Below are 25793 nucleotides of genomic sequence, written 5' to 3'. Positions count from 1 at the left end.
CACAGTCAAAGGCTTTGGAATAGTCAATAAAACAGAAAGAGATGTTTTTCTGGAACTCTCTTACTTTTTCTATGATCCAATGGATATTGGCAATTTGATCTCTGGTTCCTCTCTCTTTTCTAAATCCAGCTTGAACATCTGGAATTTCATGGTTTACATACTGTTGAAGCCTGGCCTGGGAGAATTTTGAGCATTACTTTGCTAGCGTGTGAGTGCAATCGTGTGGTAGTTTGAGCATTCTTTGGCATTGCCTTTCTTTGGGACTGGAATGAAAACTGACCTTTTCCATCCCGTGGCCACTGCTGAGTTTTCCAAATTTGCAGGCATGTTGAGTGGCATTTGCATATTGCTGGCATTTGCAGCACTTGAACAATTGTGCTTTTGGGCCTGCAATTACACAGCACAGGGCCTGGCTATCCTTACTTTTTGGAAGAATGAGTAGTTTGGAAGGCCCAAATTAAAGCAGTACGCTTAGGACCTGGGCACATGTGACTGCTCCTCCACTGATCTTAAATTCTGAGCACAAATAAACTGACTGCAGAGGCAGAAGCGTTAGAAGCCAGGGTGAATGAGGAGCAAAGAACCTCGAGCAGACTGCTCGCAGTGCTCAGCCTCCAGCCATTTCATGCTTAAGTCTCTCCTGAGCCCTTACTCCCCAACCCTCAGGTTTCTGTCTGTCTTGCATCCAGAATCGTATCTGTGTGGTATGTACAAATGTTCCCACTCATTTGATTTTCTCAAGAATCCTGTGAAACTGACAGTTCACTTCAGTCTATATTACTGACCTTTTTTGTGTGCAGTGTCTGGGGACACAGAGAATGACAGGGCCCTTGACTTCCCTGGGGCATATAGTCCGATAAGGGATTATTACCTCCATCTTATAAGTGAAGAAATCGAGGCTCAGAAGGGTTAAACTATATACCTAAAGTTATACAAGTAGTAAGGGCTGGGTCTCGAAGGGTCGAAGCCAGGTCCCTGACTTCTAGTAAAGAAATCACTGCAAAGCACCACAAAGGCAGCCTGCTTCCCCAGTGGCCATGCGATAACCCGTTTTTCACTGGGATATCATGTGAGCTGATCAATCAGCTGTTTAGGCTATGGATGAGAGGGTTACTGATGGTCCTAAGTGGTTTCCTTTCCCCATAACACGCCCATCTGCATTTCAAAGAAGGAAGAGAGGGAGTGTTAGATACACTTCTCCTGACCAACACTGCCATCCTAGCGGGTGTGGGCAAAGACCATTTCAGTGGTACCCACTTCCCCTATATCTGGCCCCATCCCTTGCCTAAAAAAAAATTAAATAGTAGATGTCACTATAATTCTTAGTCTTTGTTTCGTTACATGCAAAACAGAAATGATACTGACTTTAAGGACTTCCCTGGTGGTCCAGTGGCTAAGACTTCAAGCTCCCAATGCAGGGGGCCTGGGTTCAATCCCTGGTCAGGGAATGAGATTCCATATGTCACAATTAAAGACCCCTCATGCTGCAACTAAAACCCAGTGCAGCCAAAATAAACAAATATTAAAAACAAAAACAAAAACACGATACTGACTTTAAAGACTTGTGGTAACTGAACTTGCAATGTATGTAAAGCACCTAGCACATGGTAAATGCTCAATCACTGGTAGGACTCTTCTTCCCCTTTCTCTATACCCTCCCCTGAAACTTCAACTGAGATTAACGGTCTCATACCTTAGGTGCAGAGCTTTGCCTTCAGGTGTAAAATACCCGAAATTAATCAAATAAGTCAGGCTAGGATAGGCTAATGAAGGTGCTGTGCTTAGTCACTCCGACTCTTTGTGACCCTATGGACTGTAGACCGCCAGGCTCCTCTGTCCACAGGATTCTCCAGCCAAGAATATTGGAGTGGGTTGCCATGTCCTTTTCCAGGGGATCTTCTCAACCCAGGAATCAAACCCTATCTCCCGCATTGCAGGCGGATTCTTTACCGACTGAGCCATGAGGGAAGCCCAATGAATGTGCTACCAACATCTAAACCCAGTGCAAAGCATTATGCTTCAGAGGCCTGATGATAAGGGTAGAATCATAGCACCTGGTCAGTGAAGGTGAGTTTTCAGAAGGAAGGGGATATTCCCATGCCTCTGAGTGCATTTGACTGGGGTGGGGGCGGGGGGACACTTCTCACTCATGTGGCTGGTCTAAATACCAGCATACAAAATGCCTAAAGATGGCTTAAGGGGCTACTTGGAGGAAACACCAAAGGATACAGGAGGAGGCTCTGCCTCGTGGACACCTCTGACCCAGAGGTTGTCTGCTTCTGCCTGAGGTCAGGGCAGGTGATGGGTGGTTCCTTATGGTTTTCCCTTCTGCTTTGGGATGCTGGCTGCAGAGGGAATTTCTCGGAGCTATCAGCAGAGTCACTTAGCTCATCGGAGGCCACTTCCTTCTTAGCCTGGGACTGTGGCTTGGGGCCCTGGTCCTGGTCTGCCTTTGGTGAGCGCCATCCAACACAAGTGTCACTCTGCTGGGCTCCTGAGAGGGTCATGTGGGAGGTGAGCTGTGGGTCTGCTGAGGCAGGCTCTCCAACCCTGGCCTTAGAGGCCACACCCTTACAAGACACAGTACTTTGGCTTGGAGAACCTTGCCTATGCAAGTAGGCATTGACAGTCCTTTCCGGGCTGGACAAAAAGCTACTTCTGACCCTGAGCTCCTCTCTGGGGAAAGACTCTGAAGGACAAGAGAAGCCTTCCCTCTGGGCCTCATCAGGCTGAGGGCTCATGCCCTCACTTGCATCTGACGTGAAACTGGACCACGGGCTAGTTTTGTCTGTCACAGTGGTGATCTCATTGAGGGTCCTGGGCTCAATGATGTCTTCCTCATAGTCCTCATCACTGAAGGCTGGGCCTGCCTCGGTGTCCTCGGTGCTCTGCATTTTTGTGATGGGTACCGTGTGCTCCAGGGCCTCATGAACCTTTCCTCTTCCACTTGAAGTCTCTTTAAGAGCGGAGGGAGGTGGGGAGCTCCTGCCCTCATCTGGAGCTCTTGCCAATGGCAGGTCTGGACTTGTGCTTCGTTCTTGCATGGTCCCTCTGTCCTGAGCATCTGGGAGGGCGGTGACTTCTCTGCTTCTACTCCTGGCTTGGTGAGAACTCACAGATCCTTGAGAATTCCTGGTGAGAGTCTGCAGATCTGAACAGTAACAGATATCACTCTTACTACAAGATATGGCCACAGACCACTCAACTCTCCCACACCAGGTTCCAGTTTCAGATGGAGTCTTGCAATCAGACTTCAAACAAACCTCAAAGATAATAGTTAATTCACTCCCAAGAATCAGTGAAACTATATTCAAGGCAATACAATTTCTAGCACTTTATTCTAATATCAGAAGACCAAAATCTAATCTATTTATAGCTGTGGTTACATCTGTGGAAACGCTTTCAGAGACTATCTGCTCATGCTCAGGAATTCTTGGGAGCTGGGAGTCCTGGTGGGCATGTTCAAGCTTCCATTTACTTCAGTAATTACCTATATCAAAAACCAAAATGAGAATCCACTTATTTACCTATTTGATGACAATTATTAGAACTATTTACTTGGAAAATAAAAGCAAGGAAATACCCATCACCCAAATGGTAAGGCAAGGGAGATACACGGAGAGAATGGAGGCAGCGTGAAAGGAGCACAGGCTTTGGAGCCAATCATGGGTTCAAATCTCTACTGTTACTTGTCAACTTTGTGGTTATGAGCAAATTATCATGAGTCTGTTTATCTTTACAACGTGATAAAACACCACCTTTTTCACAGGGTCATGGGGAAAAAATACATGAGATGAATGAACATAAATGAGCCCATACAGAGGCAATCAGTAGCTCCTTTCAACATTCATTCTCTCCTTTTGAAAATCAGTTCTCCTTCTGTCATTCCCTGCTTAGAACTCCCCATTTTCTTCCAGAATAAAGATTAAACCCCCAAGCTTGCCTTTAAGGCCCTTCGGCTTTAAGCCTTTGATTCTCCTTGCTCTCTTTACCTCTAACCTTTAAAGGGATTCCCCTAATCCACCCTCACCTCCACCTCAAACAAGCCTCCCTCTGTTGTGCTCTTATGCTTTCTTTCTGGGGGGCAGCTTCTTCGGTTGACTATAGAATGTATGCTTGATGAAAGCACAGACAATGCCTGTCTTGTCCACCACTGTGTAATGCTGGAACTAGAAACACAATAATGTCTGGCATAGTTGGTGATCAATAAAGAGCTGACTGATTATTTCCAAGCAAGTGGAAGCTAAATACAGAGTACACTGCTGTGGTTCTGGTTACCAACAGGTTATATATCTGGGAGAAGATTAGATTTGTGTTTAATAGCAACCATGGTAGCTTTTTTCCTCCTTTTAAAGGGAAAAAACTGAACTTACTCATCCCTCTGTAGAATCTACACATTTTGCTTGAGCAAAAGTGATACCAAGTGAGGGCTAAAGATGTTGATCTAGTTGATTTCTCAGTATTCCCCTGGGTGTGCTTCGTACAGTTTTCCAGACCTTAACCCTAGATTCTGATTCAGAGGAGCAGAGCAGAACCCAGGAATTCGTATTTCAAAATAAGTGTCCCAGGTGATTCTTATGCTCAGGCAAGTTGGAAATACTTGTTCTGGAGCAGTCTCTTTCTGGGCTGCACAATAGACTTACCCAGAGAGTTTTGAAAAATCCTGATGCCTGGGCCCCACCCTCAGAGATTCTGCTACACTTGACCTGTAATGCAGCCTGGGATCTGGATTTTTTAAAGTTCTCTCAATAATTTTAATGCAGTAAAGCAAGAATTACCATTTTAAGGGGTTTTTGAAAGGGTGGACTGTGGACCACCAACATCTAGCATCATCTGGGATGCTTGCTAAAAATGTAGTCTTCTGGCCTTTGAGAATTAAAATTTTTAATATTTGTGGTTGAGTTTTTCAGAAAATACAGTGGCATGTGTTCAGAAACTGCCACTGCAGAAATCATCTAACCCACTCCCCCCAACCCTTTTTCTGGTTGGGGAAACTGAAGCTTAAGAAGGGAAAGCATATACTCAGAGTCAAATAGTACGTCCGTGCCAGAAACCCCCAAGGACTCAACCTGGGTCTCGTGCCTCTTAGTCCAGTGCTCTTTCCATTGCACACATTTTCTCTTTCTAAAAGGAAGATGGCAAGTAAGTAAGATGGTCACAGTTGTTGGTCTGTATCTGTCATAAGGGCTTGTCTGCACACATTTAAATGCTTTCTGAATAAGCACCCAGTGACAGTAACTCAACAAGAGCCATACCTGTGATTAAGGAGCTGACTTGCAACACCAGGTTATTGGATTTCTCCAGGATGCACTGGCTCTCGGGGTCTAGGCTGCTGGCTGCTGGCCGAAGACGGTCCGTCTGACTCTCCTGGCACTGCAAGATGGCGGTGTGCGTCTGAGGGCTGAGGGGAAGCAAAGGCTTGGTGAGCTTCTGGTTGAAGTACCGCTGCATCTGATCTAGCTCACTCAGATTCCTCCTGCAAAAGAAGAGAGGGAGAAGACAAAAGGGTCATTTACTAGGATTATGAGCATCTTTTATGTTCCTTTGACATTCTATTGCTTGAGCTAGGAACTTACTTGATCTATTAACAGAAGGGCCCGTCTCTCTCCAATCCACCAATTCATCCTTCACTGACTACAATCCCACTGCCAAGGACATTTCCTCCTTCTGTCTGGCTAATGTAATTCCTCTTCTCATGTCTAGCAAATATTCTACCTCCTTACAGGGAACCATTCTTATCATCGTTCCAGTCCTCACTTTCCCTAACTCTGGGCTAGCACTGACCCGTACTATCTTAAAACCATTTCTGGCATACTTCAGTCCATGGGGTTGCAAGAGCTGGACACGCCTTAGCGATTGAACAACAACCACCACCATTCTTGATCCTTCAAGCAAGTGACTTCTTATAGCAAGCCTTCCCTGACCCTCTAAGTTGGTTTAAGGGCCATTCCTCTGTGCTCTACAGTTCCTTCTGTACTCTTCAACCACATGATTTGTTTCACATCAATTTCCCCTAATGTGATGTGAACTCTGTGCTGACTCCTTTGTATCTACTGCACCTAGGACAGTGGTTGGCACAAAAAATGAATGGTGCGTGGATAAACAGACATGAATAAATGACTTAAAAATCTTTAATTCAGAAGTCTTTAATGGGGCCACATTCATTCTTACTATTCCAATGAGAAATCACACCAACCATGATCACCTTCACTTGCATAGGATTTTATGTTTTATGCTTTCAAATACATTATCTTGTTTAATACTCATCCAACTAGATGAGGCCAGCAATTACTGTTTCACAAATAAGGAATGTGAGGTTCAGAGAATTTAAATGATTTGTCCAGACACGCAGTAGCACACAGTTACTCAGAAACTGGAACTCCAAGACTTACGCTTTTTCCATTATAGTAAAGGCTCTGTTCCAACTGGGTTCATTTCTGCCTCATACCTCTGTGTGCCAGAACGTGAGTTCAAGCTGCTCTCTTCTCTGTCCCTGTCCTATTCACTTTTTAAGGTGTAGGTCATCTCTCTCCCTTTCAGAGTCCACTGCCCCAAATCCGTGGACCACCTCTCTCTTCAACTCCTTCACTCTTGGCATCTAACCTCCTGCCTTAAAATCTCCCTTAGTTTTTTCATTATGTGTCAGTTTAGCTTCCCTAATTAGGCCATGAGCATCTGGAAACAGAAGACAGTATATCAAACTTCTCTATTTCTCTAGGTTTCTCAATGTGCTTGGCACAACTGGCACAACACAGACATTAAACCCCTGTGAAGTAAACAGACAGTTTTTCTATCCTTTTGTTAAGAAGAGTCTGCGTATCTTAGAGTCGAATCTAAATTAAATGAGAGGACAAAGCTGATCCTTATTCTACTGCTAGAAGCCACAACTCTATCAGATCACAGATTTACTTAGGTGTTTACATCTGGGTTTATGCTACACAGATTAGATACCTGCAGTAGGAGCATGCAGACACATGTAAACTTGGTGAAGCTTTAGAAAATATGCCGACCCAACTGCCCTTGTTTGAGGTTCTGGGTATGGAACCTATTGACACCAAGCTGCAATTTTCTCATCTGTGAAAAAAGTTTGGTAATACTCACCCTGCAGGCCTCACAGGATTGCTGTGACTCAAATGAAACACTTGTTTTAGGGCTTCATGAACCCAAAGAAGTAATGCAAAATTGACCGTATCTTGTTTCATCTCTACTTTGTAGAGAATCTGTCTCTGGCCGTGGTTCTCAAAACCTGGCTATAGGACTAGCGGCAGCATCACCTGAGTGATGCAAATTCTTGGGCCCCATCCTAGACTTACTGAATCAGGAACTTATGGGTGGGTTCCAGCAATCACTGTTTTAACAAGCCCTTCATGTGATTCTGATACACACTAAATTTTGAGAACCACTCCTCTAGGGCAGTGGTTTGTAGCCTGATGGTTGTAGCCCCAAGGGGATGTCTGGCAATGTATGGAGCCATTTTTGGTTGTCACAAATGGGGGAGGAGTGCTACTAGCATTTGGTGGACAGAGACCGGGGATGCCGCTAAATATCCTACAATGCGCAGACAGGCCCCCACAGACAAAATACACGCTCAGATGTCAAAGGTGCTGAGGCTGAGAGAAACTGCTCTAGGGCAAAGAAGAGTTCCTTTTTCTCTTTCTTCATTGGGTTCCAGTGTGTCATGTGAATGATCTAATAACACGCAGCCAAACTGTTGATGGTTTTACTTGGCCTGCAGTCTCCAGCATCTTACTAACCCGAGAAACTGAACATATTACTTCCTTATAAGTTTGAGCAGTTCCCCAGTCTACAGTGCAACTGCTCAGTCCATTCTAACCCATGTCCCACCAAAAAAGATTTTGCTAATCTTTCATTTTGAGTTTGTTTTATGAAATCAAACAATAGGTTATTAATTAAAAAAAAAATCCTGTTTTATATTTGTTTTGTCAAATTTCACACATTCTCTTCCTCCCAGCCCCATACCTTTCCATTTGAGAATCAAGTCCAAACTCAGCCTGACGCTCAATGCCCTTCAAATCTGCCTCCCACAGAACTTGCCCCGCTTCTTACATCTTATGCTCAGCTTCACTCTAACTTCACTGCTTTCCCAAACTGGGCTTATTGTTTCATGCTCCTTACAACAGTTTTTTCCTGAACAGAATGCCCTTCACATTTGTTGACTTGTTCCTTTAAAGACCAGTTCAAATGTGACTTCTTTGTATCTTTCCATGGCCAACCTAGAATGTTACTCATTCCTCCATGTACTCCTGGCCAGGAAATCTGGAACTCTTATCATACATACATGGTTATAACTATAATGGCAACATGGCTGTCTCCTCTGTTGGGAATGGCAGAGCCATGACTGGAAATCAAATCTATCTGACTCTGAAGCCAAATCCTTCCCACTGCACCACCATTCTTACTAGGTAATTCAGGGGCTGGTCCAGATGATCTATAAAGATCCTTTCAACTCTCACAGTGCTTTTCTGGCTCAGATGCCGACTGAGCCAAGAAAGAGACAGGGAAGCATTAACAGGGCAGATGCTGGTCTGGAAGAACCCAGTGGTTGTGAGGATAAAGACAGTAGGCAGGACGAGGTTTGTAAATTGTAGAGTCGATGTGAGGGTGGTTATTTAGTGATTCATATAAAGTTTCTGTATTTATAGGTGGGCCAGTACCATAGACCCCTGAAGAATGGAAGGCCCCAAGGTGAGACAGATTCATCTGTGAAGAATCCTGTGAGGTTCCAGGTCCACCTTGACACTAACATACACAAAAGCCCCTGCAAAACATCCCAGAGCAGTGGTAGCTGATGGAAAAGATACTGCAGGCTGCCTTTGCCCATCCACCTTGTGCTCCACTATGGTTCTCTGTGTCTTTTCTCAGTGGAGAGTCTCACCTGAGAGAAGTCAGGATGGAGGTACGCGAGGACAAGGGCGATGTGGTCAGTCTGTCGTCATCTGGCAAGACTGCCTCTGCCTGCTGCAGGGATTCATGGAATCGGCGGATGTTCTGCACATGCTCTTCATGGCGTGATGCCTGGCTTCTTGTGGTACCGCTTCTGTTGAGAGTAAGTGGGGGCAAAATATATTCCCAACTGATGAGAAAACAATAAATTTGTGACAGCAAACAACTCACCCTCCTGACACGGCACTGCAGATCATCCCCACCACCACAGTTCTGGCTTCACTGGCTCAAGTGCTTGGATTACAATTACCTCCTGAGTAATTCTGCCTACAGTTTTATTCATTCTCCTTTGATAAATTCTCTACCTTATAGCCTCGATTTTTTAAAAACACAGATCTGAAATAACAGTAACCACAATATTTATGGAGGACTAGCTTGCCCATTTCCATAAAAAATCCAGCAGGGACTTGTGATACAGGGAGTATGTTGAATCTATAGATCAATTTGGGAAATACTGTCATTTTTACAATATTAAGTCTTCCAATCCATGAACACAGATATCTTTCCATTTATTTAGAATTTTAATTTTTTTCAACAATGGTTTATAGTTTTCAGAGAATACGTTCTGCACTTTTCTGGTTAAATTTATTCTTAAGTATTTTATTTTTTTGATGGTACTGTAAATCTACTCATTTTTTCAATTTGATTTTGGATCATTCATAGCTAATGTATAGAAACACAACTGATTTTATATATTATGCTTTAAAAGTTTCTCAATTTGGGGTGGTGGTGGAAGGATAAATTAGAAGGTTGGGATTAGCATACTAATATATATAAAACTAATATATATATATATATATAAAACTAGCATACAAATATATATACACACTACTATATATAAAATAGATAACTGGGAATTCCCTGGTGGTCCAGCAGTTAGGACTCTGCACTTCCAATGCAGGGGGAATGAGTTTGATCCCTCACTGGGAAACTAAAATCCCACGTGCTACATGGCGAGGCCAAAAAAATAAAAACATTAAAAAAGAAAAAAAAAGACAGGGCCTCCCTGGTGATCCAGTGGTTAAGAATCCACCTTGCAATGTAAGACACCATTTCCATCCCTAGTAGCCAGGAAGATCCTACACGCTGAGGAGCAACTAAGCCCATGCTCCACAACTACTGGAGCCAGTGCACTCAGAGCCTGTGCTCCACAACAAGAGAAGCCGCCACAGTGAGAAGCCCACACACTGCAACAAAGACTCGGCCCCACTTCTGGCAACTACAGAAAGCCCATGTGCAGCAGTGAAGACTTATCACAGCCAATAAATAAAAAAAAGTGAGGACCTACTGTAGAGCACAGGGAGCTATACTCAACATTTTGTGATAACTTGTAGAGAAAAGAATCTGCAAAGGAATAATTGAATCACTGTGCCGTACACCTGAAACTGACATGATATTGTAAATCAACTATATTTCAATAAAATTGTATATTGTAAATCAATTATATTTCAATAAAAATTAAAAGAACTGTAAGACATTAAAGTTTCTCAGTTTAAATTTATATTACGATAAAAACTGATGGTTAAAACCTACAGAAACAAACCTCTCTGAGGTCACCAGTAATTTTTAGGAGTATAAAAGGATTTTGAAGTGGAAATGTCTGAGAACCACTGCTTTACCAAGGTATAACCGATATACAATAAACCACATATTTAAAGAGTACAGTATGATGTGTTTTGACACAAATGTACCTCTAAGGAAACCATTACCATATCAAGATAATGAACATATCCATCACTCCTAAAAGTTTCCTCCTGTCTTTCATAATTCCTCCCTCCTGCCCACTCCATTCATCCTGCTTTGTCTCTAGGCAACCACTGATTTGCTTTCTCCCATTCAAGCTTAGTTTCTGAGATGAGAAACCAGATCAGGCGCGTTCAGGGTGGTATGGCCGAAGACTGATTTGCCTTCTGTCACTACAGATTGGTATACATTTTCTAGAATTTTATACAAATGGAATCACAGGCAATGTACTCTTTGTCTAGCTTTTCTCTCTTAGCATAATTATTTTGAGAGTCCTTTGACTGTCTCATTGACTAGCAATGGTCAACGTAACATCTATAAAACAGGTAACAGAAATTTTCTAAACTAGGGCTTCACAGACACATGGGCTCCTTTTACGCGGAGGCTCTCTTGATGTGGTGGAAAAGCTACATAGCACTGAGACAGGCCTTTGCGTGGCTAAGCAGTATAAGAGCATCTTTCCTGGAACAAATGGTCTCTTCAGTAACTGCTACTGTAGGAGTGGCTGCTACATGATCTCTTGCCTTCTCCCTAAAGTGGAGAGAGAGACACAGTAAAGACTGATGGAGGCAGAGGGATGCCAAACGGTACTAGCGCCTGAGGAGAGTGGGGTGGAAAGAAGCAATCTTAAATCTTAGATCCTATCCTTCGACAGGATGGAATGCACTCCAGCCCTAATATCCATAAGCACACCCAGTTAGTTTGGTGAAATGAGAACGCCGGGTGCTTTTTACACAATAACCTGGCATGTAGGTTTGGGAGGGGGAAGGTCATGATATGTTTCTCACGTAGCTGATGACTGATTTTAGGCATGAAGGTTCAAGGCCTCTGAGGAGAAATGAGTCCCTTGCACTGAAGCTACCCTTTTGATAGCAGTAAAACTTCTAGTACCTAATTTTATAAAAATTTTGTTTTCATATGATCTTGGGATTCCCTGGGCTTATGAAAGAAGGTCACTAGTCTTTGCCTGTTTCTCATTTCTTCCTCTAATAAAGGAAAGAGAAATGACAAGCTAGTTTGCACACTTCCATTCCAGACCCCATCTCTTCCTGTCATCAAGAAATTACTCACGTCCCAGGAGAGGAGAAATCAGCCTCCTTTGATGAAGGGTGAGCGGGCAGTTCTGGAGGCTGTCCCGCAGTGCAGCCAGGGAATGCAGCATACACAGCAGAGGCAGGGAAGGAGAAGGCACTGTATACTGGGATCTGTGGAAGCAATGAGGAAAACGGCACACTGGATGTCACAAATCCTTTTGCAATAAAGCAGTATAAATAAATTTGTAAAATTTATTGTATAACTTACTATTTTCTGTTGAACACTGTACCAAGCAATTTATATGTATTTTCTCATTTAAATATCACACTCTTATAAGGGAGGTACTATTATGATCCCCATTTTACAAACTACAATGTCAGATTGCTTCTTAAAAGTTGCTTTATTTTTATTTATGCTCTTGTTTCCTCCATCTAGTTTGTGAACCCCTGGCTGGACATCTTACATTTTCTTTACATGTGAGGATAGTCTGGCTGTAATAGTTCTTATCTCATGATTACTCAGGTTGATGTAAAGAAAAGGCCCTCCTACAAAGGGGATCATTTAAACAATCATTTTCTCATGCATGCATTTATTCACTCAGTAACTCATCTGATCTTTACTGAACCCCTCTCTGCCAAACCCTGGATCAGGCATGCGTGACACAGTCTTCCCTTGACAGAGCTCCCCTATCTGGGACAGTCTGGAAAATTCTCTTTTCCTTTACAGTTAAACTCCCTCAAAGAGTTGTTTATACTTACTATCATCAATTTCCCTCTTCCCATTTTCTCTTTTTAATTTTTTTTAAGAGACCAAAGATGTTAATGTAACTTTTATTTTTAAAAAGTTTATCTAATATGGTTTCAGATTCCACACTGTATCTAACCTTATTTTATTAAAAAAATTGAGATTTAATGCATGTGTTATAAAATTCACCCTTTGAAAGTAAGTGTTTAATTCAGTGGTTTTTCAATAGCATCCATCACCACCATGTAATTTCAGAACATTTTCACCCCAACAGGTCATGAAGTCATGACAAAACAGAAATGCATTCTGTACACTGGAAAGTACCAAACACATGTAAATTATCTTCTTATAGGTTTTGCTCAGTAGAACCTTATTGGTTAAGGATGTGAATAAAGATACATACCAGTGATCCTGGGTTCTCCACCTCACGCCTTGCTTGCCTTTCTTCTTTGAAATGAACCAAACTCTCCAAAGGGGAGATAGCAACTTTTATCTGCCCTTGGCACTCTCCACTGAAGTCTGTGATGTTGTACCAGCCACAGACAAACTGGAAGCCAGAGAGAAGCGGGGAGAGGTCCACAGAGGCAAAGCCAATCACCCTCTCCTCATCTGTAGGGGAGAAAGAAGAGCTGGGCAGTGTGGCCAGGCACGTCTTGCTACTGGGTTTCGAGGTGGCACACAGAGGTGATTTAGGGGGTGGGAGGGGGCAGTGATTCCACAATCAACAGAGAATACAGATAATGAGGGTAAGAGACTGGCAACCATAGCCTGTTTTCGAACTACTGTATATTTTTTTGATTGGTAGGGAAAAGCTGGCCGGGTTGAGCTCTGTCCTCTTGATAGAGGCAACTGGAAAACATCCCTTAAACATGAGAGAGACTTGTTCTTCTCCCTAGGGCATCAGGTCTCACTGATTTTCCTTAGGGAAGTGGGTCTTGAAAAAAATCACTTGAAAGACCAACACTCTTGGAATTATGAATGATTTGCATTTTCTTAATTATAGTTGTCTGTATTTTTCAAATTTTCTATAACATACACACGTATTATATTTAATTAAGAACACACACATACACACACACACGACAAACAACCCCCTAAAAAACCAGTACAGGGTACAAAATGAGTTTGGGCTCAGGCTGCTCTTAATGACAGAGAAGACCCCTTCTTGGTTGGACGAGCTACCATGCAATGACCTTTATTTTCAGATTTACTGCTTCTCACTTCTGACATGAAAGTAGCTGAGGACAACCAGACCCCTGTCCCTTTACTGCTCCTGTTTTGTATAGACTCCACTCCCTAGACTGAATCAAGGGCTGATTCTTCCAAACACGGACACGATTCTCAGTCTTGAAGTTGCTGAATAAATCAAGGAACACAAATTTTCAAGGAGAGTGGTCACGAGTTTCCCGATTCCTTTGACACTGGACTCACCACACACTAACATTTGTTTACAGTTTGCTCTTCTCTAGACTGGGACCTACCTAAAAGCTGAGACCAAGTATAACTCACTTTATGTTCCCTCAACTTTCCATACCTGGCCTATCTTCCTACCCTACAGGAACTTGATAAGACATCCACTGAGAGCACGCGTGAACCGGCCGCTGTAGAGTGAGGCTAAGAAGCAGTGTACCACAACTGCAAATCTAAATGTGGCTTTGACTTGAAAACACATTGTTCTAATTTCCTGGGCTCAAGTTTCATATATAGGAGAAGTGCTGAATCAGATTTAAGATTCTCTTTAACTTGGGACAGTCTTAGATTATAGGAACACTTGAAGTCGTGTTCCCCAGAGGAGGGGTCATGTAATTCTTACCCACTGGGTATGAAGAATGATGGAGAGCCATTGATTTGTTCTCCAAAGATATTCTTGCTTTTCAAAGAAAGCTAATCTTGCTCTCTTTGGTTATCAAAGATGTAACCTGTTCTTGTTATATAATAACTTTAGGCAACCCCACTTGAAGGTTCTGCCTAACATGAAAGCACTTCATCCTAAACATAGTGGAGGAGAAATCTGGCTAAATTGATCATCAAGAAAAAAAATCAGGAGTTCCCTGGTTGCTTAAGGACTAGGATTTTGGGCTTTCACTGCTGTGGCCCAGGTTCAATCTCTGGTCAGTGAACTGAAACCCCATAAGCTGCAACTTAAATTTATTTATTATTAAAAAAATTTTTCTTTGGCTGCGCCACAAAGCATGCAGTTATCCCAAGTCAAACCCACACCCTCTGCAGTATAAGTGCAAAGTCTTAGTAAACACTGGATTGCCAGGGAAGTCCCCTGTAAGTTAAATTTAATACCAGATTTAGCAGTCAACCCCCCATTCTCCCTTTGCAGTTTTATGTTCCAGTGATCCTGAACTTCCCTTGTACTCTTTCTTTACTCTAGGCTTTTGTATTTGCTATCCCTTCTGACCATCCAATGTCAAGTCCCTTCATTTCTCCTCAGAGGTATGCCCCTCAAAGCCTTCTCTAACATCCTAAGTCTGGGTTAGATGTCTGCTACCAGAGCACCCCATATGTCTTGTTTTACCTTTGTATCCCCATCACTTAGCACAGTTCCTGGCATAGAGTAGGAGCTCAAATATTTATTGAACATAGCTTGGTCTGGTCTGAGTACCTTTTACAATAGGTTCCTTCAATCTGTGTGGAAAGGATGGAGTTAAGAAAAGGATGGAGTTAAGTAAGTCTACATACACTGAGAGACAGAGCTGGATGAGCTCTGCCCCCTTTACACCGGCGTTCTACACGATTATCTAGAGGTCCTGAAAGGTAGGGAATGTATTTTCTTCATCTTCATACCTAACAGCCCTAGCACTGTACTTTACACATAGTAGGTATAATAATAAAAACAGCTCCATTTATTACGTGCCAATTTGTCCCAAATACTTTATATAATTATCTTTAACCCTTACAAAAACTGTTGTTGTTATTGTTCAGTTGCTAAATCGTGTCCAACTCTTTGCAACCCCACGGACTGTAGCCTGCCAAGCTCCTCTGTTCATCGGGTTTTCAGGCAGTAATACTGGAGTGGGTTGTTATTTCCTTCTCCACCAAAAACCCTGCATTGAGGGTTCTATTAATCCTAATTTTATAAATAAGGAAACAAAGAATCAAACAGGTAGAACCATTTTCTCAGGTCACACAGTCTGTAAATAGCAGAGCCAAGATTTGAATACAGATCTGCATAAGACTGAAGTTTATTCTTTTTTCCTGCTGAAGTAACTTGAATTGAGGCAAAGTCTGGTCTGCTTGACAATCTCTGGAATACTTTAGAGAGAAGACAGGAATAGAAAACTAGAGAGGAGTGCTGTGCTGAGCTGAATACAGCAGGAATTCCTTGTAATGATTCAGAGAAAACGAAATTATGGTCAGTTCCTGACCCACTAATGAGGCTGGGCGCGGTTGAGAATCCTTGGCAGCAGCATGGGACCAATCATCAAAACCAGATCCGAGGCATCACTCCCAAAGAGGAGCACAAGAAGGGAGCCTGGTGAGTCCATCTCCTTTACCCCCTGACTGCCCTCAGGTCTTTATTAGGTTTTAGGGTTATTACCCATTATGGGCAAGCAAACACTAAGATGCTATAGATAACTCAAAATCACTGAAGGTCTGGAAACCAAGATCCAGCAGGAATCTTAAAGGAGCTAGGTTTGTAAGGAGGGATTTAGTGAGACAAAATTTTCTAAGAGCTGTGAGATAGTTGAGTGTCCTAATCACCTTATTTTTCTGAATTATTCAATCTTACTAGTCTGGTGAAGTACAAATGGTAAAGGCTAAACAGCCAGTCAGAACTGGGTTTGAGGAGAATGCCCTATTTGTCCAGTGGTTAGGACTTGGCACTTTCCCTGCTGGGACCTGCGTTAATCCCTGATCGGGGAACTAAGATTCTGCAAACCTTGTGTGTGGCAAAAAAAAAAAAAAAAAAAAAAAAAAAAAGTGAGTTTGAATCCTAGCTCCATCAATTAATAGATATATGACCTTAGTCAAGCCACTAAACTTTCTTGGGCCTCAGTCTTTATATATATATAATCTAACTAGTTGTATTTTTACAAGATTAGAGATATTAAAAGCATACTGCCATTCACTAATAAAAACAAAGCAAGCAGTCAAACAAAATGATATGGTTTGTAAGGATTTAGATTCCACCAGAGAATGACACGCCATTCTATGGGACCACCTCTAACACACGTGTCCCCAGCACCACTGGTGTCGTGCTTTTACTTGGTTAAAAAAAGAAAGAGATTGGCAAATTAATATGATGTGGACTTATTTTACAACCAAAGATACAGTTCATACCTCCTTTATGCCAAACTTTGAAGACCAGAGTTTGTTGTGGGTCCAAAAGCAGCTCTTTCGAAAGCCTAGTAAATAAAACAAGCACCATAAATTATGTGTAGGAAGCTTCGCTAGTGAAATCCAGACTTGAAGGGTATCTTAAAGTTTGCAAATCACTTTCCTTTCATGCTCATGACCATCTTCTAGGATATACTTTTATGCTCTAAAAGCAGGGGATGGAAGTTCAGAGAGGTGATGTAACTAGTAACTTGTCCAGAACTGAAAACACACCACCCGGATGTGGTATTCTTTCCCTGGACACCCATGGCCCCCATTTTAGTGGAACAGGTAAGGATTCTTCTCATGTCTCGTGGTGGTAGGTGGAGGTGGTGAGAAGAGAGGAAAAGAATGTTCATTGAGCACCTACGCTGGGCTTAGCCCTCTGATTGCCTACATTTGGAGGCAGATTTGGTATTTTAGACAAAGTACTGGCCACTATGGCCAGAATTTCTGTAATTTCCAGTAGCGCACCACGGACAGTACTGAACTGTCACTGCAGTTAGAGCTCCTGATTCAGGTCAACCTCTCAAATTTCAAAAACCCTGAACATGTGAGCAACTGCTGAGACTCAGCTAGGTACATAAACACTGTGAGAAAATAGCAGATCAGATACCATGTGTGTGGCTAGTGTTGGTGGACAAGAATTAAATTTTACAAAAGGTGATGCAGTGTAAAGATAATATTAACAATAATTAGTAACAGAACTCACACTTTTAATAATGAAACAGGTAACAGCAGAAAATGGAGGAGAGCCCTGTGCAGCAGGCCTCTGTGCCAGCCCCCACCTCTGAGCTGCGGGCCACATGGGTGACAGGACTGCTCCAAGTCCTCTGTTTTTGAGCTTTCAAATCAGATCTGACATTTGTTATGTACCTACCATGTACCATGAGGTAATATTCCTAAATTTCATCTAATTTGGACCTCACAATAACTCTGTAAAAATTACCTCAACTTTACACATGATGAATCTGAGGTGCAGAAATGTTATGTAACTTGTTCACACAGTTAGTGAATGACAGAGATGGGGTTGGAGGCCAAGTCTCTCTAGTTTCAAAGCCCAGGCTCTTCCTACCGCACCAGAAATCTTTTCCAAAGATGCATAATCCACAGCCTTTGGAGATCTCCACCTTCTTCACTTAGATAACTTGTATACATTCTTTCACACTTAGCTGAGGTGTTTACAGGGATTGTCTTAATCCACTGTCTTTAATTCCCACTGCCCAAGAACACAGCAGAGCAAATAAGAGGACTCCACTGAATAACTTTTGAGTTGTACTGAGTAGAGTTAAAAAACACCACAGCAAAACCTTTAAACCACCACTAGCTGTGAATTCATAAGCATTAGGATTAAATAATCGTTTGATAAGGAAAGCGTTCTCCAAGTCTGCTCAGTATTGTAGTGTCTGTTATATTCCTCACTCTGAGTCTGTCTCTTGGAATAGAAAGCAGATTCTGGAAGGCTGACGGTACATTATAAAATACAAACCTTGACTGCTGTTGAAAATTCCAGATGGGGGAATCTGTGTTTTCAACCACTTGGGTGTAGATAGGAGATGGCTCATCAGCTGTTACAAAGGATACACAACAGCTGGGTATTGATACTTTCCGCTGTGTCAAGGGGCTCCCTGAAATAGCAAACAGTGAAGTGACTAAATTTTAGGCGACCAAAAAAGAATGTGCTGGAAGCCTCTCATTATACAGGCACAAGAAGAATCATTACTATCTTCTACCTTTGGGTCCCTGTGTCTGAAATGTTTCTGCTATTGAAACTGTTCTTTCAAGGCTCAGTTCATAAATACCACCCAGCAAGAAACAACTTCTCCCATCTCCTTGTACTCTGTGGGATGATGGAAAACACTGGATTAAGAGCAAAAAGACAGAACCGCAAAGAACCTAGACTTAAAAGTCTGATGATCAATGACAGCTCTGCCACACACATTCTGTGTGACTTCGGCAACGTGTGACCTTGGGCACGGCCTATCTGGGCCACCCCCTCTTCAAACGACGTGTATGATACTTACATCTCCTCGGCTGTTGTAAGGATTAAAAATAAATAACGGGGCTTCCCTGGTGGCTCAGTGGTGAAGAACCTGCCTGCCAATGAAGGAGACGTGGGTTCGATCCCTGGTCTGGAAAGATCCCTCATGCTGTGGAGCAACTAAGCCCATGTGCCACAACTACTGAGCCCACGAGCTGCAGCTACTGACGTCTGTGTGCTCTGAAGCCTGTGCTCTGCAGCAAGAGAAGCCACCGCAACGAGAAGCCTGCGCGCTGCAGCTAGAGGAGGCCCTGCTCACCGCAGCTACAGAAAAGCCCATGAAGCAACGAAGCTCAGCCAAAAATAAATAAAAATAAAATTCTAAAAAAATTATCACACAGATGGAGTCACATAGTATATATAACCTTAAAAATAATAGTAGTAGATAACATATATCACTTGCTGTGTGCCAGCATTTTTCTAAGAACTATACATGTATTAACTCATTTAATCCCTTCAACAAACCTATGAGGAAGGTATTATTATTCTCATTATATAGATGAAAAAAACTGGGGTATAGACAGACTGGCTACAACCTGGTAAAACCACTTTACAAGCATATTTTTGAAAGAGCAGGAAAAAAAAAATGATTCTAATAAAATGGCAGTAATCAAAGAATAGCTAACAAAAATCAATAAAACAGCACTCATCATTACTAATGTGAAATGTACAGAATAACACTAATATTACCTTTATCTACTGAGCTATTGTCTAAAAAGTTTTTTTGTTTTCGTGAAACTTAACAGTACTACATGGACTGACTTGCTCAGCATCCACCCTCACTTACTTTTACTATTTTGTATTCCTTTACTGTAGAGACTGAAAGGGTCACGACTCTGCTGTGTTACAGTATGGATGGATACATACTGGTCTCTATGTATTAGATGCCATTACAACAGATTTGGAAGGCAGAGCGGAGGCAGAGGACATGTTCCTTTTCCATTTGCTACTAGCATGGATGACACTGAGTCTCCTGCTCTGGGGTTGTGTCCCTGGGTCCCCAGAGGCCCAGTGGTAATAGAGATGATTTCCTGATCCCTGGACTGCACTGTTGGCACTGTTATTTCTAACTTAAAAGATCTACTGGTTCTTTTCTAAAAGCTTAGCCTAGAGCCAACTCCCTGAGCCCTTCCAGTAACTTGAATACCTTAACATTCTACATTAAACTTCTGTTTAAAACAGCTGGAGTGAGTTGTTTCTGGCAGCTAGACTCTGACGTAGCTTCCATTTCTCTCTTTCTCAGTCTCAGCCCCCCTCTCTCTGTCTCCCATTTTTTTTAGTAGGTCTCAAGTTTCTCAACTGATTTCTTCCAATAAAATGTCACAAATCCTCAAAGCAAGGGAGATTCTACAATAATCTGTGTCTATGTTTCCCTCACTAAACAAAGAGTCTCTTAAATGCACGGAGGAGGCCCACAGCTCTTATGAATGGTTTGCAGACTCCCTACTGCCCTTGGTCTGAGAAGGTTGCCAGGGCTGAAGAATAGAGAGCTACTAAGAAAAATGGAGACACAGAGAGAGGCGGAGAAAGAGATGCTGCCTCGTATGTGTGCAGGGGGCACCTGCAGAGGACAGCAGCATCTGCTCAGGCAGTACTGAGAGGTCAGCAGAGAGGACCACCTGGGCTTCTGGGAGACAGGACTCCTTGGTTCTGGTGTACTCTGCACTGATTTAGCGTGATATATTGGGTGCTTCACTCTGACCCTCTAAGGCATCAAGTTTCTTCATCAGAAACATATACTCTCAAATTACTTCGGTAATTACCTACGATAAATTCTATGATGCTAGATACCTACCAATACTGCCCAGATCTCTCTCTCATACCTCAACCCTCCCTTTTTAGGTTCACTATTTTTGAGGCTGCTATTTGCTAGAGGCCGTGAAATAGAAGTACTATTTCTACTTTGGAAAAAATTGTCCCTTATTCAGTCTTGAACAGAAACACTCCTTTCAGCCAAACAGGCGGGTGATAAAGAAATCAGCTTGGGAGAGCAAGTCTATCAGGTTTCCCTGGCTCTCCCCTTGCAGTTGGAAATCTGGCTGGGCCTGTTTACCTTCCTGAAAAAGGTCAAGTTCTGAAATACTTTTGGAGGCAGCCGAGATGAAAACCGCTGTACCTCCTACTGAAGTGGGACACACACTGGGAGCAGTTAAGAGGACCTGAGATGAGCCACCTTTACCATTTAAGACTTTTCACTGAATTTTCTGTTTTTCACCTAAGTGTGGAAAGTGGTAGTTTTATGCATCAAAAATGGTATAATTTCTCCAATGAGATTAAAATAGTAACTCCTTATTTTTTTAATTTTTAAAGTCTTTTGGCTGTACCACACAGCATGTGGGATCTAATTCCCTGACTAGGGATCACACCCGTGCCTCCTGCACTGGCAGCTCAGAATCTTAACCACTAGGGAAGTCCCATGACTCCTTATTTTAGTGTTGATAAGTTTTCTTATCAACACTAAATTTGTGCTGATAACATCCCTGATAATCACATAAGATGGTGTCTCTGTCTGTAGTTTACAAACAAGGCAACCAAGGAACAGAGAGGTAAAGTGGCTTGCTCGTCACACATCTGGTCAACTGGAAGGTTTCCTAACTCCTATTCCAGGGATATTCCATTGCAATATTTCTAATTAATTCTACCTGGTTAAAAGAAAAGCTCTCTCTCTGGCCTGGAGTAAATAGATGGAAACTTTCCCTCAAGCAATGCCCAGATTTGTACATTAATAAAAACTTAGCTCAGTTTTGTTAAGCTATCATTAACTGACACCTGCTCCGTGGCTTACATGCACAGATGAGTCAGATCTGATTCTTGATCTGGAGGCAGACACAAACAGATAATTATAATACAATAAGATAAAGACTATACCAAAAGCACAGGGGGCTGTGGGAACGCAGAAGGACCCCTAACCCTGCCTGGGTAGTTGAAAGAGAGCCTCTAAAGGCTGATGATACTGAAGATGGTTTGGGTTTTCACTGGGTATAATTTAGATGACCTCAATTCACTTTACCTCTCTGTTCCTTGAGGGCTTCATCATAAGACAGGGCTACAGATACTGGTCATGTCTAGTGTAAATTTTATGAGTACTGAAGCTGATTCTTGAAGGTTTCTCAAAGTTTTTTCTAACAAAAGTATCCAAGAAACTCTTGTATTTCAGAACCAGGACCACAGTGGGGACTACACTGTCTCAGGTGTAAGGCATAATTCAGGGCTGTTTATGAAGCCTCTGCATTCAGCTTTGCACTAAAGAGTCATTTGTTCCCTTCATCAATGAAGATGCTTCTAAGACATGAGAGGGACAGACACACTGAGAACACTGCTGAAGGCAGGACGGTCAATTTGGATATTAAGGAAGCATCTACCCAGAATTTTCATAAGAACTTGGCAATTTATAGCTGACTCACAGCGTGGGATATGCTGGCCTCACCTCCATAAGACCATTACATTTTATAGTCGAGGAAAAGAGAAATGGGTTGCCCAAAGTCACTATATAAGTTAATGACTTAGCTAGGGCCAGAAGCCAGTCTTCTGAATCCCATTCCAGAAGTCTTCCTATTATATCATCATTTGGAAGCACATTTCAGAGAGATGATGCGCAGGTCTGTACACTAAGGGCCCAGCATAGGGCCTGAGTGAACCATCAATATTTGCGTGGGAAGGACTATATGGGCCTATCACTGTGAGAGTAGAACTTGGGAGACAAGAGACCTCTCCAAGTGTCCACTCTGATGCTTAATCTGCCCTGGCTAAACAGAAAGAGGCAAAAGAACAAGTGATTTACAGATTTGTAACTCATGCCAGAAATACAAGAGGCAGTGAGTATCGTATTCACAAACAAAAGGACATTATGCCTGCTTAGCTGCATCATGAAGACACAGGTATTGAGATACAGAAATAAACACACAGTCCCTGTCCCCAAGAACAGGCAGCCTAAGGAGAGACACATTAAGAAACATTTTCAGTACAAAGTAATAAGTGATACGAAGGAGAAAACCTGTGTAGGGATGGTGGTGGAATAAGGAAGTTTTGGGAACAAAGAGGAAAGTATTCTACTAATAGAGGTGGTCAGTAGGCTGCAAAGTGTTAGCATCATCTAGTTTACTCTTGAAGGACGAGGAGCAAGTTCACTGAATAAGAGAGAAGCCATACCAGGTAGAGGAAAGACCATGATCAAGGGTAACATGATAGAGGACGGGGCACTGGCAAAAAGCAAATTGCCTAATATAGGAAACAGTGAGAGATGAGGCTGGAAAGACCGATTAGGCCACACGGCAGGACTGTGTGCTAGGCCACTGTGACTGCAGCAACATGAAGTCAACAAAGTATTTTAAGTGGAGAGATGAGGTCACATTTGTTGACCAGACATAATATAATCTCAGTAGTAGAATGAAGAAGATACTGAAGGAGAATACTGTTCACAGCAATCGTTGAGAGGGCAATCCCATTAATCTAAATTCCTGAAGCCTGAACATGCAAGGAATCAGTGAGAATAGAGAAAAGGTGATATAAAACTTTCTGGGTAAGAGTACATGATCTTATATCCTGTACTGGATACAGCAGTAACTTAATATCTATTTGTTGAATGAATCTAATCCTTACTATCCTCTGTTAAATTCCACATAAGCAACTTTTCCTGCAGGAGAAGCGAAGCAGAAAATCAGAGAACATATTAAAAGGAAAGAAAGGGCATTTGAACAAGGTCTCTGCTTCCTCATTTAATATTTACTGCTTATATTATATGTTAGACACAGTTCGAGGTGTTGGGGATTTAGCAGTCAATAAATCAAAAAACTGCTGTCTCTCTAAAACTGCTGTCTTTCTAGAAAAACGGAAGATAAACAAAATACACTATTTAAAGGCCATAGACAAAAATAAAGCAGGAAAAAGGGATAGGTATTGTTGGGGGAGGCTGTAAGTTTAGATGGGTGACCAAGGAAGGTCTAGCTGAGTCAGTGATTTCAGTAAAGCCAGGCCAAAAGTGAAGAATGTTCCAGGCACACAGTGAACATCAGATTCAAAAGCCTCAAAGCAAGAGTCTGCCTATACATTCAAGAAAAAAGCAAAGAGGCCAGCATGGCTGGAACAAGGTGACAGAGAGAAAGAGCAGGATGCTGGGGAGAATTTGGTAACTGGTAACTGGGGAAGGGAGAAAGGAATCTAGGCTAAAAAAGCTGCATGAGCCAGGGACTGGCTTGCTATATATTATGACTAGAAGGGAAAGAAAGTCACTATGGTGCCACCACTGTGTCCACGGCCCCTCTAAAATCACGTCAATTCATCATATCCCCTTATCTGGGTTATCATCTCCTAGGGGACAGAAACTGTGTGCCATTTGCTCTGGACTTTCTGTACCTGGCACCGGCCTAACATTTACTACTTGCTGAACTGAACTACCATTCTTGCAACATAAGCACAGGACTGGACATACAGTACATAATTACCCTGGCAATACAGAGCGTAAGCAGGACTAAATGATAAACACAGATAAACTGATAAATACATCCGGAGAGGCAAGGTAAAGACTGTGTACTAGACCAAAGAGCACAGGCTTTAGGTGAAATTCCTTTAGGTCAGGCTTTAGGATTAAAATTCCAGCTCTATAGAGCTTATCAACTGTGTAACTCAAGTCATTTCAGTTTTGTGAGCTTCAGTTTCCTCATTTATGAAATGGCTATGTACTGTAATCTGCTCATAAAATAATCCTTTGTGGTAAGGATTAAAGTGAAAGTCACTCAGTCTTGTCCAACTTTGTGACCCCATGGACTATATAGTTCATGGAATTCTCTAGGCCAGACTACTGGAGTGGGTGAAAGTGAAGTCACTCAGTCCTGTCTGACTCTTTGCGACCCCACGGACTGTAGCCTACCACACACCTCCATCCATGGGATTTTCCAGGCAAGAGTACTGGAGTGGGTTGCCATTTCCTTCTCCAGAGGATCTTCCCAACCCAGGGATCAAACCTGGGTCTCCCACATTGTAGGCAGACGCTTTACAATCTGAGCCACCAGGGAAGTCAGAGGATCTTTCCAACCCAGGGATCGAACCCAGGTCTCCTGCATTGCAGGTATATTCTTTACCAGCTGAGCCACAAGGGTAGCCCAAGAATACTGGATAGTGGTAAGGATTAAGTGAGATAATTAATGTACAAAAGTAAGAATAGAATTTGGTACAAAGAGATGTTCAATAAATTACTGCTAATTGTCAAGCCATATTTAAAAATGCAATTTGCTGTCTAACTGAGAAGTTACAAGCATATTTTGCTTTTTGCAACATGGAGGCAACCCCTAAAACGGAACATAACAATGTTTTTGCACATTAAATTTTATTTTCAATGCAAAAACAAAAACCCAAAACAATTTTTGCAAAAATCAAAGTTTTGTGCTTTCCTTAAATTCATTCCTTATCAGACTTGTCACAGATGGGCTGCATTGGTAGCGCAGACAAAAAGCGCAAACTGTTTCCTAATTTTGTGACTCATACGGGACCTCAGTATCTCTAATACAGCACAGCAAGATTGTATGTGGAGAAGACTCTGTCCTGAGACAGAACGCTTCAAGGTCTCTGACACACAAAGGTGATGAGAAGGTTGAGAACCTCAGGGTCTTTGTAGAAGCTTATAATTCTGGAAGTAACATCTGTTGCTAGTACGTATATGGAGAAATAGAAATAAAAGACAAACAACAGCTACTGTGAGCATGAATTTTGTTTCTGTTCCAAAGTAATAAGGATACACAGCAAAAACTGAGAGGCAACACAGAATCTGTAGGAGCCAAGCAGGAAGGCCAAATCAAAAGACATATATTGAAATCTTCTGGACTCACAAAGCTATGGATTTTTAGCTCTCAGAATAATCACACATCTCAGAACTGATAATCACAGCCATTTACAGATGAGAAATTCAAGACAAAGAGAGACAATAACTGCTCAAAGTCATAAA

General features: G+C 42.3%; 1 protein-coding gene across 5 annotated transcripts in view; it reads right to left on the bottom strand.

Annotated features, from left to right (window-relative positions):
• Positions 1-25793, bottom strand: part of C2CD3 (C2 domain containing 3 centriole elongation regulator) — a 127413-nt gene that overhangs the window by 19126 nt on the left and 82494 nt on the right. For 4 of the 5 annotated variants that reach the window (XM_044929377.2, XM_044929379.2, XM_006073314.4 and 1 more), the window contains exons 25-31: positions 18305-18443; positions 16780-16844; positions 12890-13095; positions 11779-11912; positions 8897-9058; positions 5256-5476; positions 2230-3151 (exon numbers count right to left, since the gene is read on the bottom strand). In XM_044929377.2, coding sequence (XP_044785312.2) covers positions 2230-3151; positions 5256-5476; positions 8897-9058; positions 11779-11912; positions 12890-13095; positions 16780-16844; positions 18305-18443 — 1849 coding nt within the window. Of the gene's footprint in view, positions 1-2229; positions 3152-3319; positions 3491-5255; positions 5477-8896; positions 9059-11778; positions 11913-12889; positions 13096-16779; positions 16845-18304; positions 18444-25793 lie in introns of those variants that run through there. The other variant, XM_044929380.2, reaches the window with a different exon arrangement.

The sequence above is a fragment of the Bubalus bubalis genome, chromosome 16, assembly GCF_019923935.1.
Source record: "Bubalus bubalis isolate 160015118507 breed Murrah chromosome 16, NDDB_SH_1, whole genome shotgun sequence".
Taxonomy (NCBI): domain Eukaryota; kingdom Metazoa; phylum Chordata; class Mammalia; order Artiodactyla; family Bovidae; genus Bubalus; species Bubalus bubalis.
This window is presented reverse-complemented; position numbering and strand designations above follow the sequence as displayed.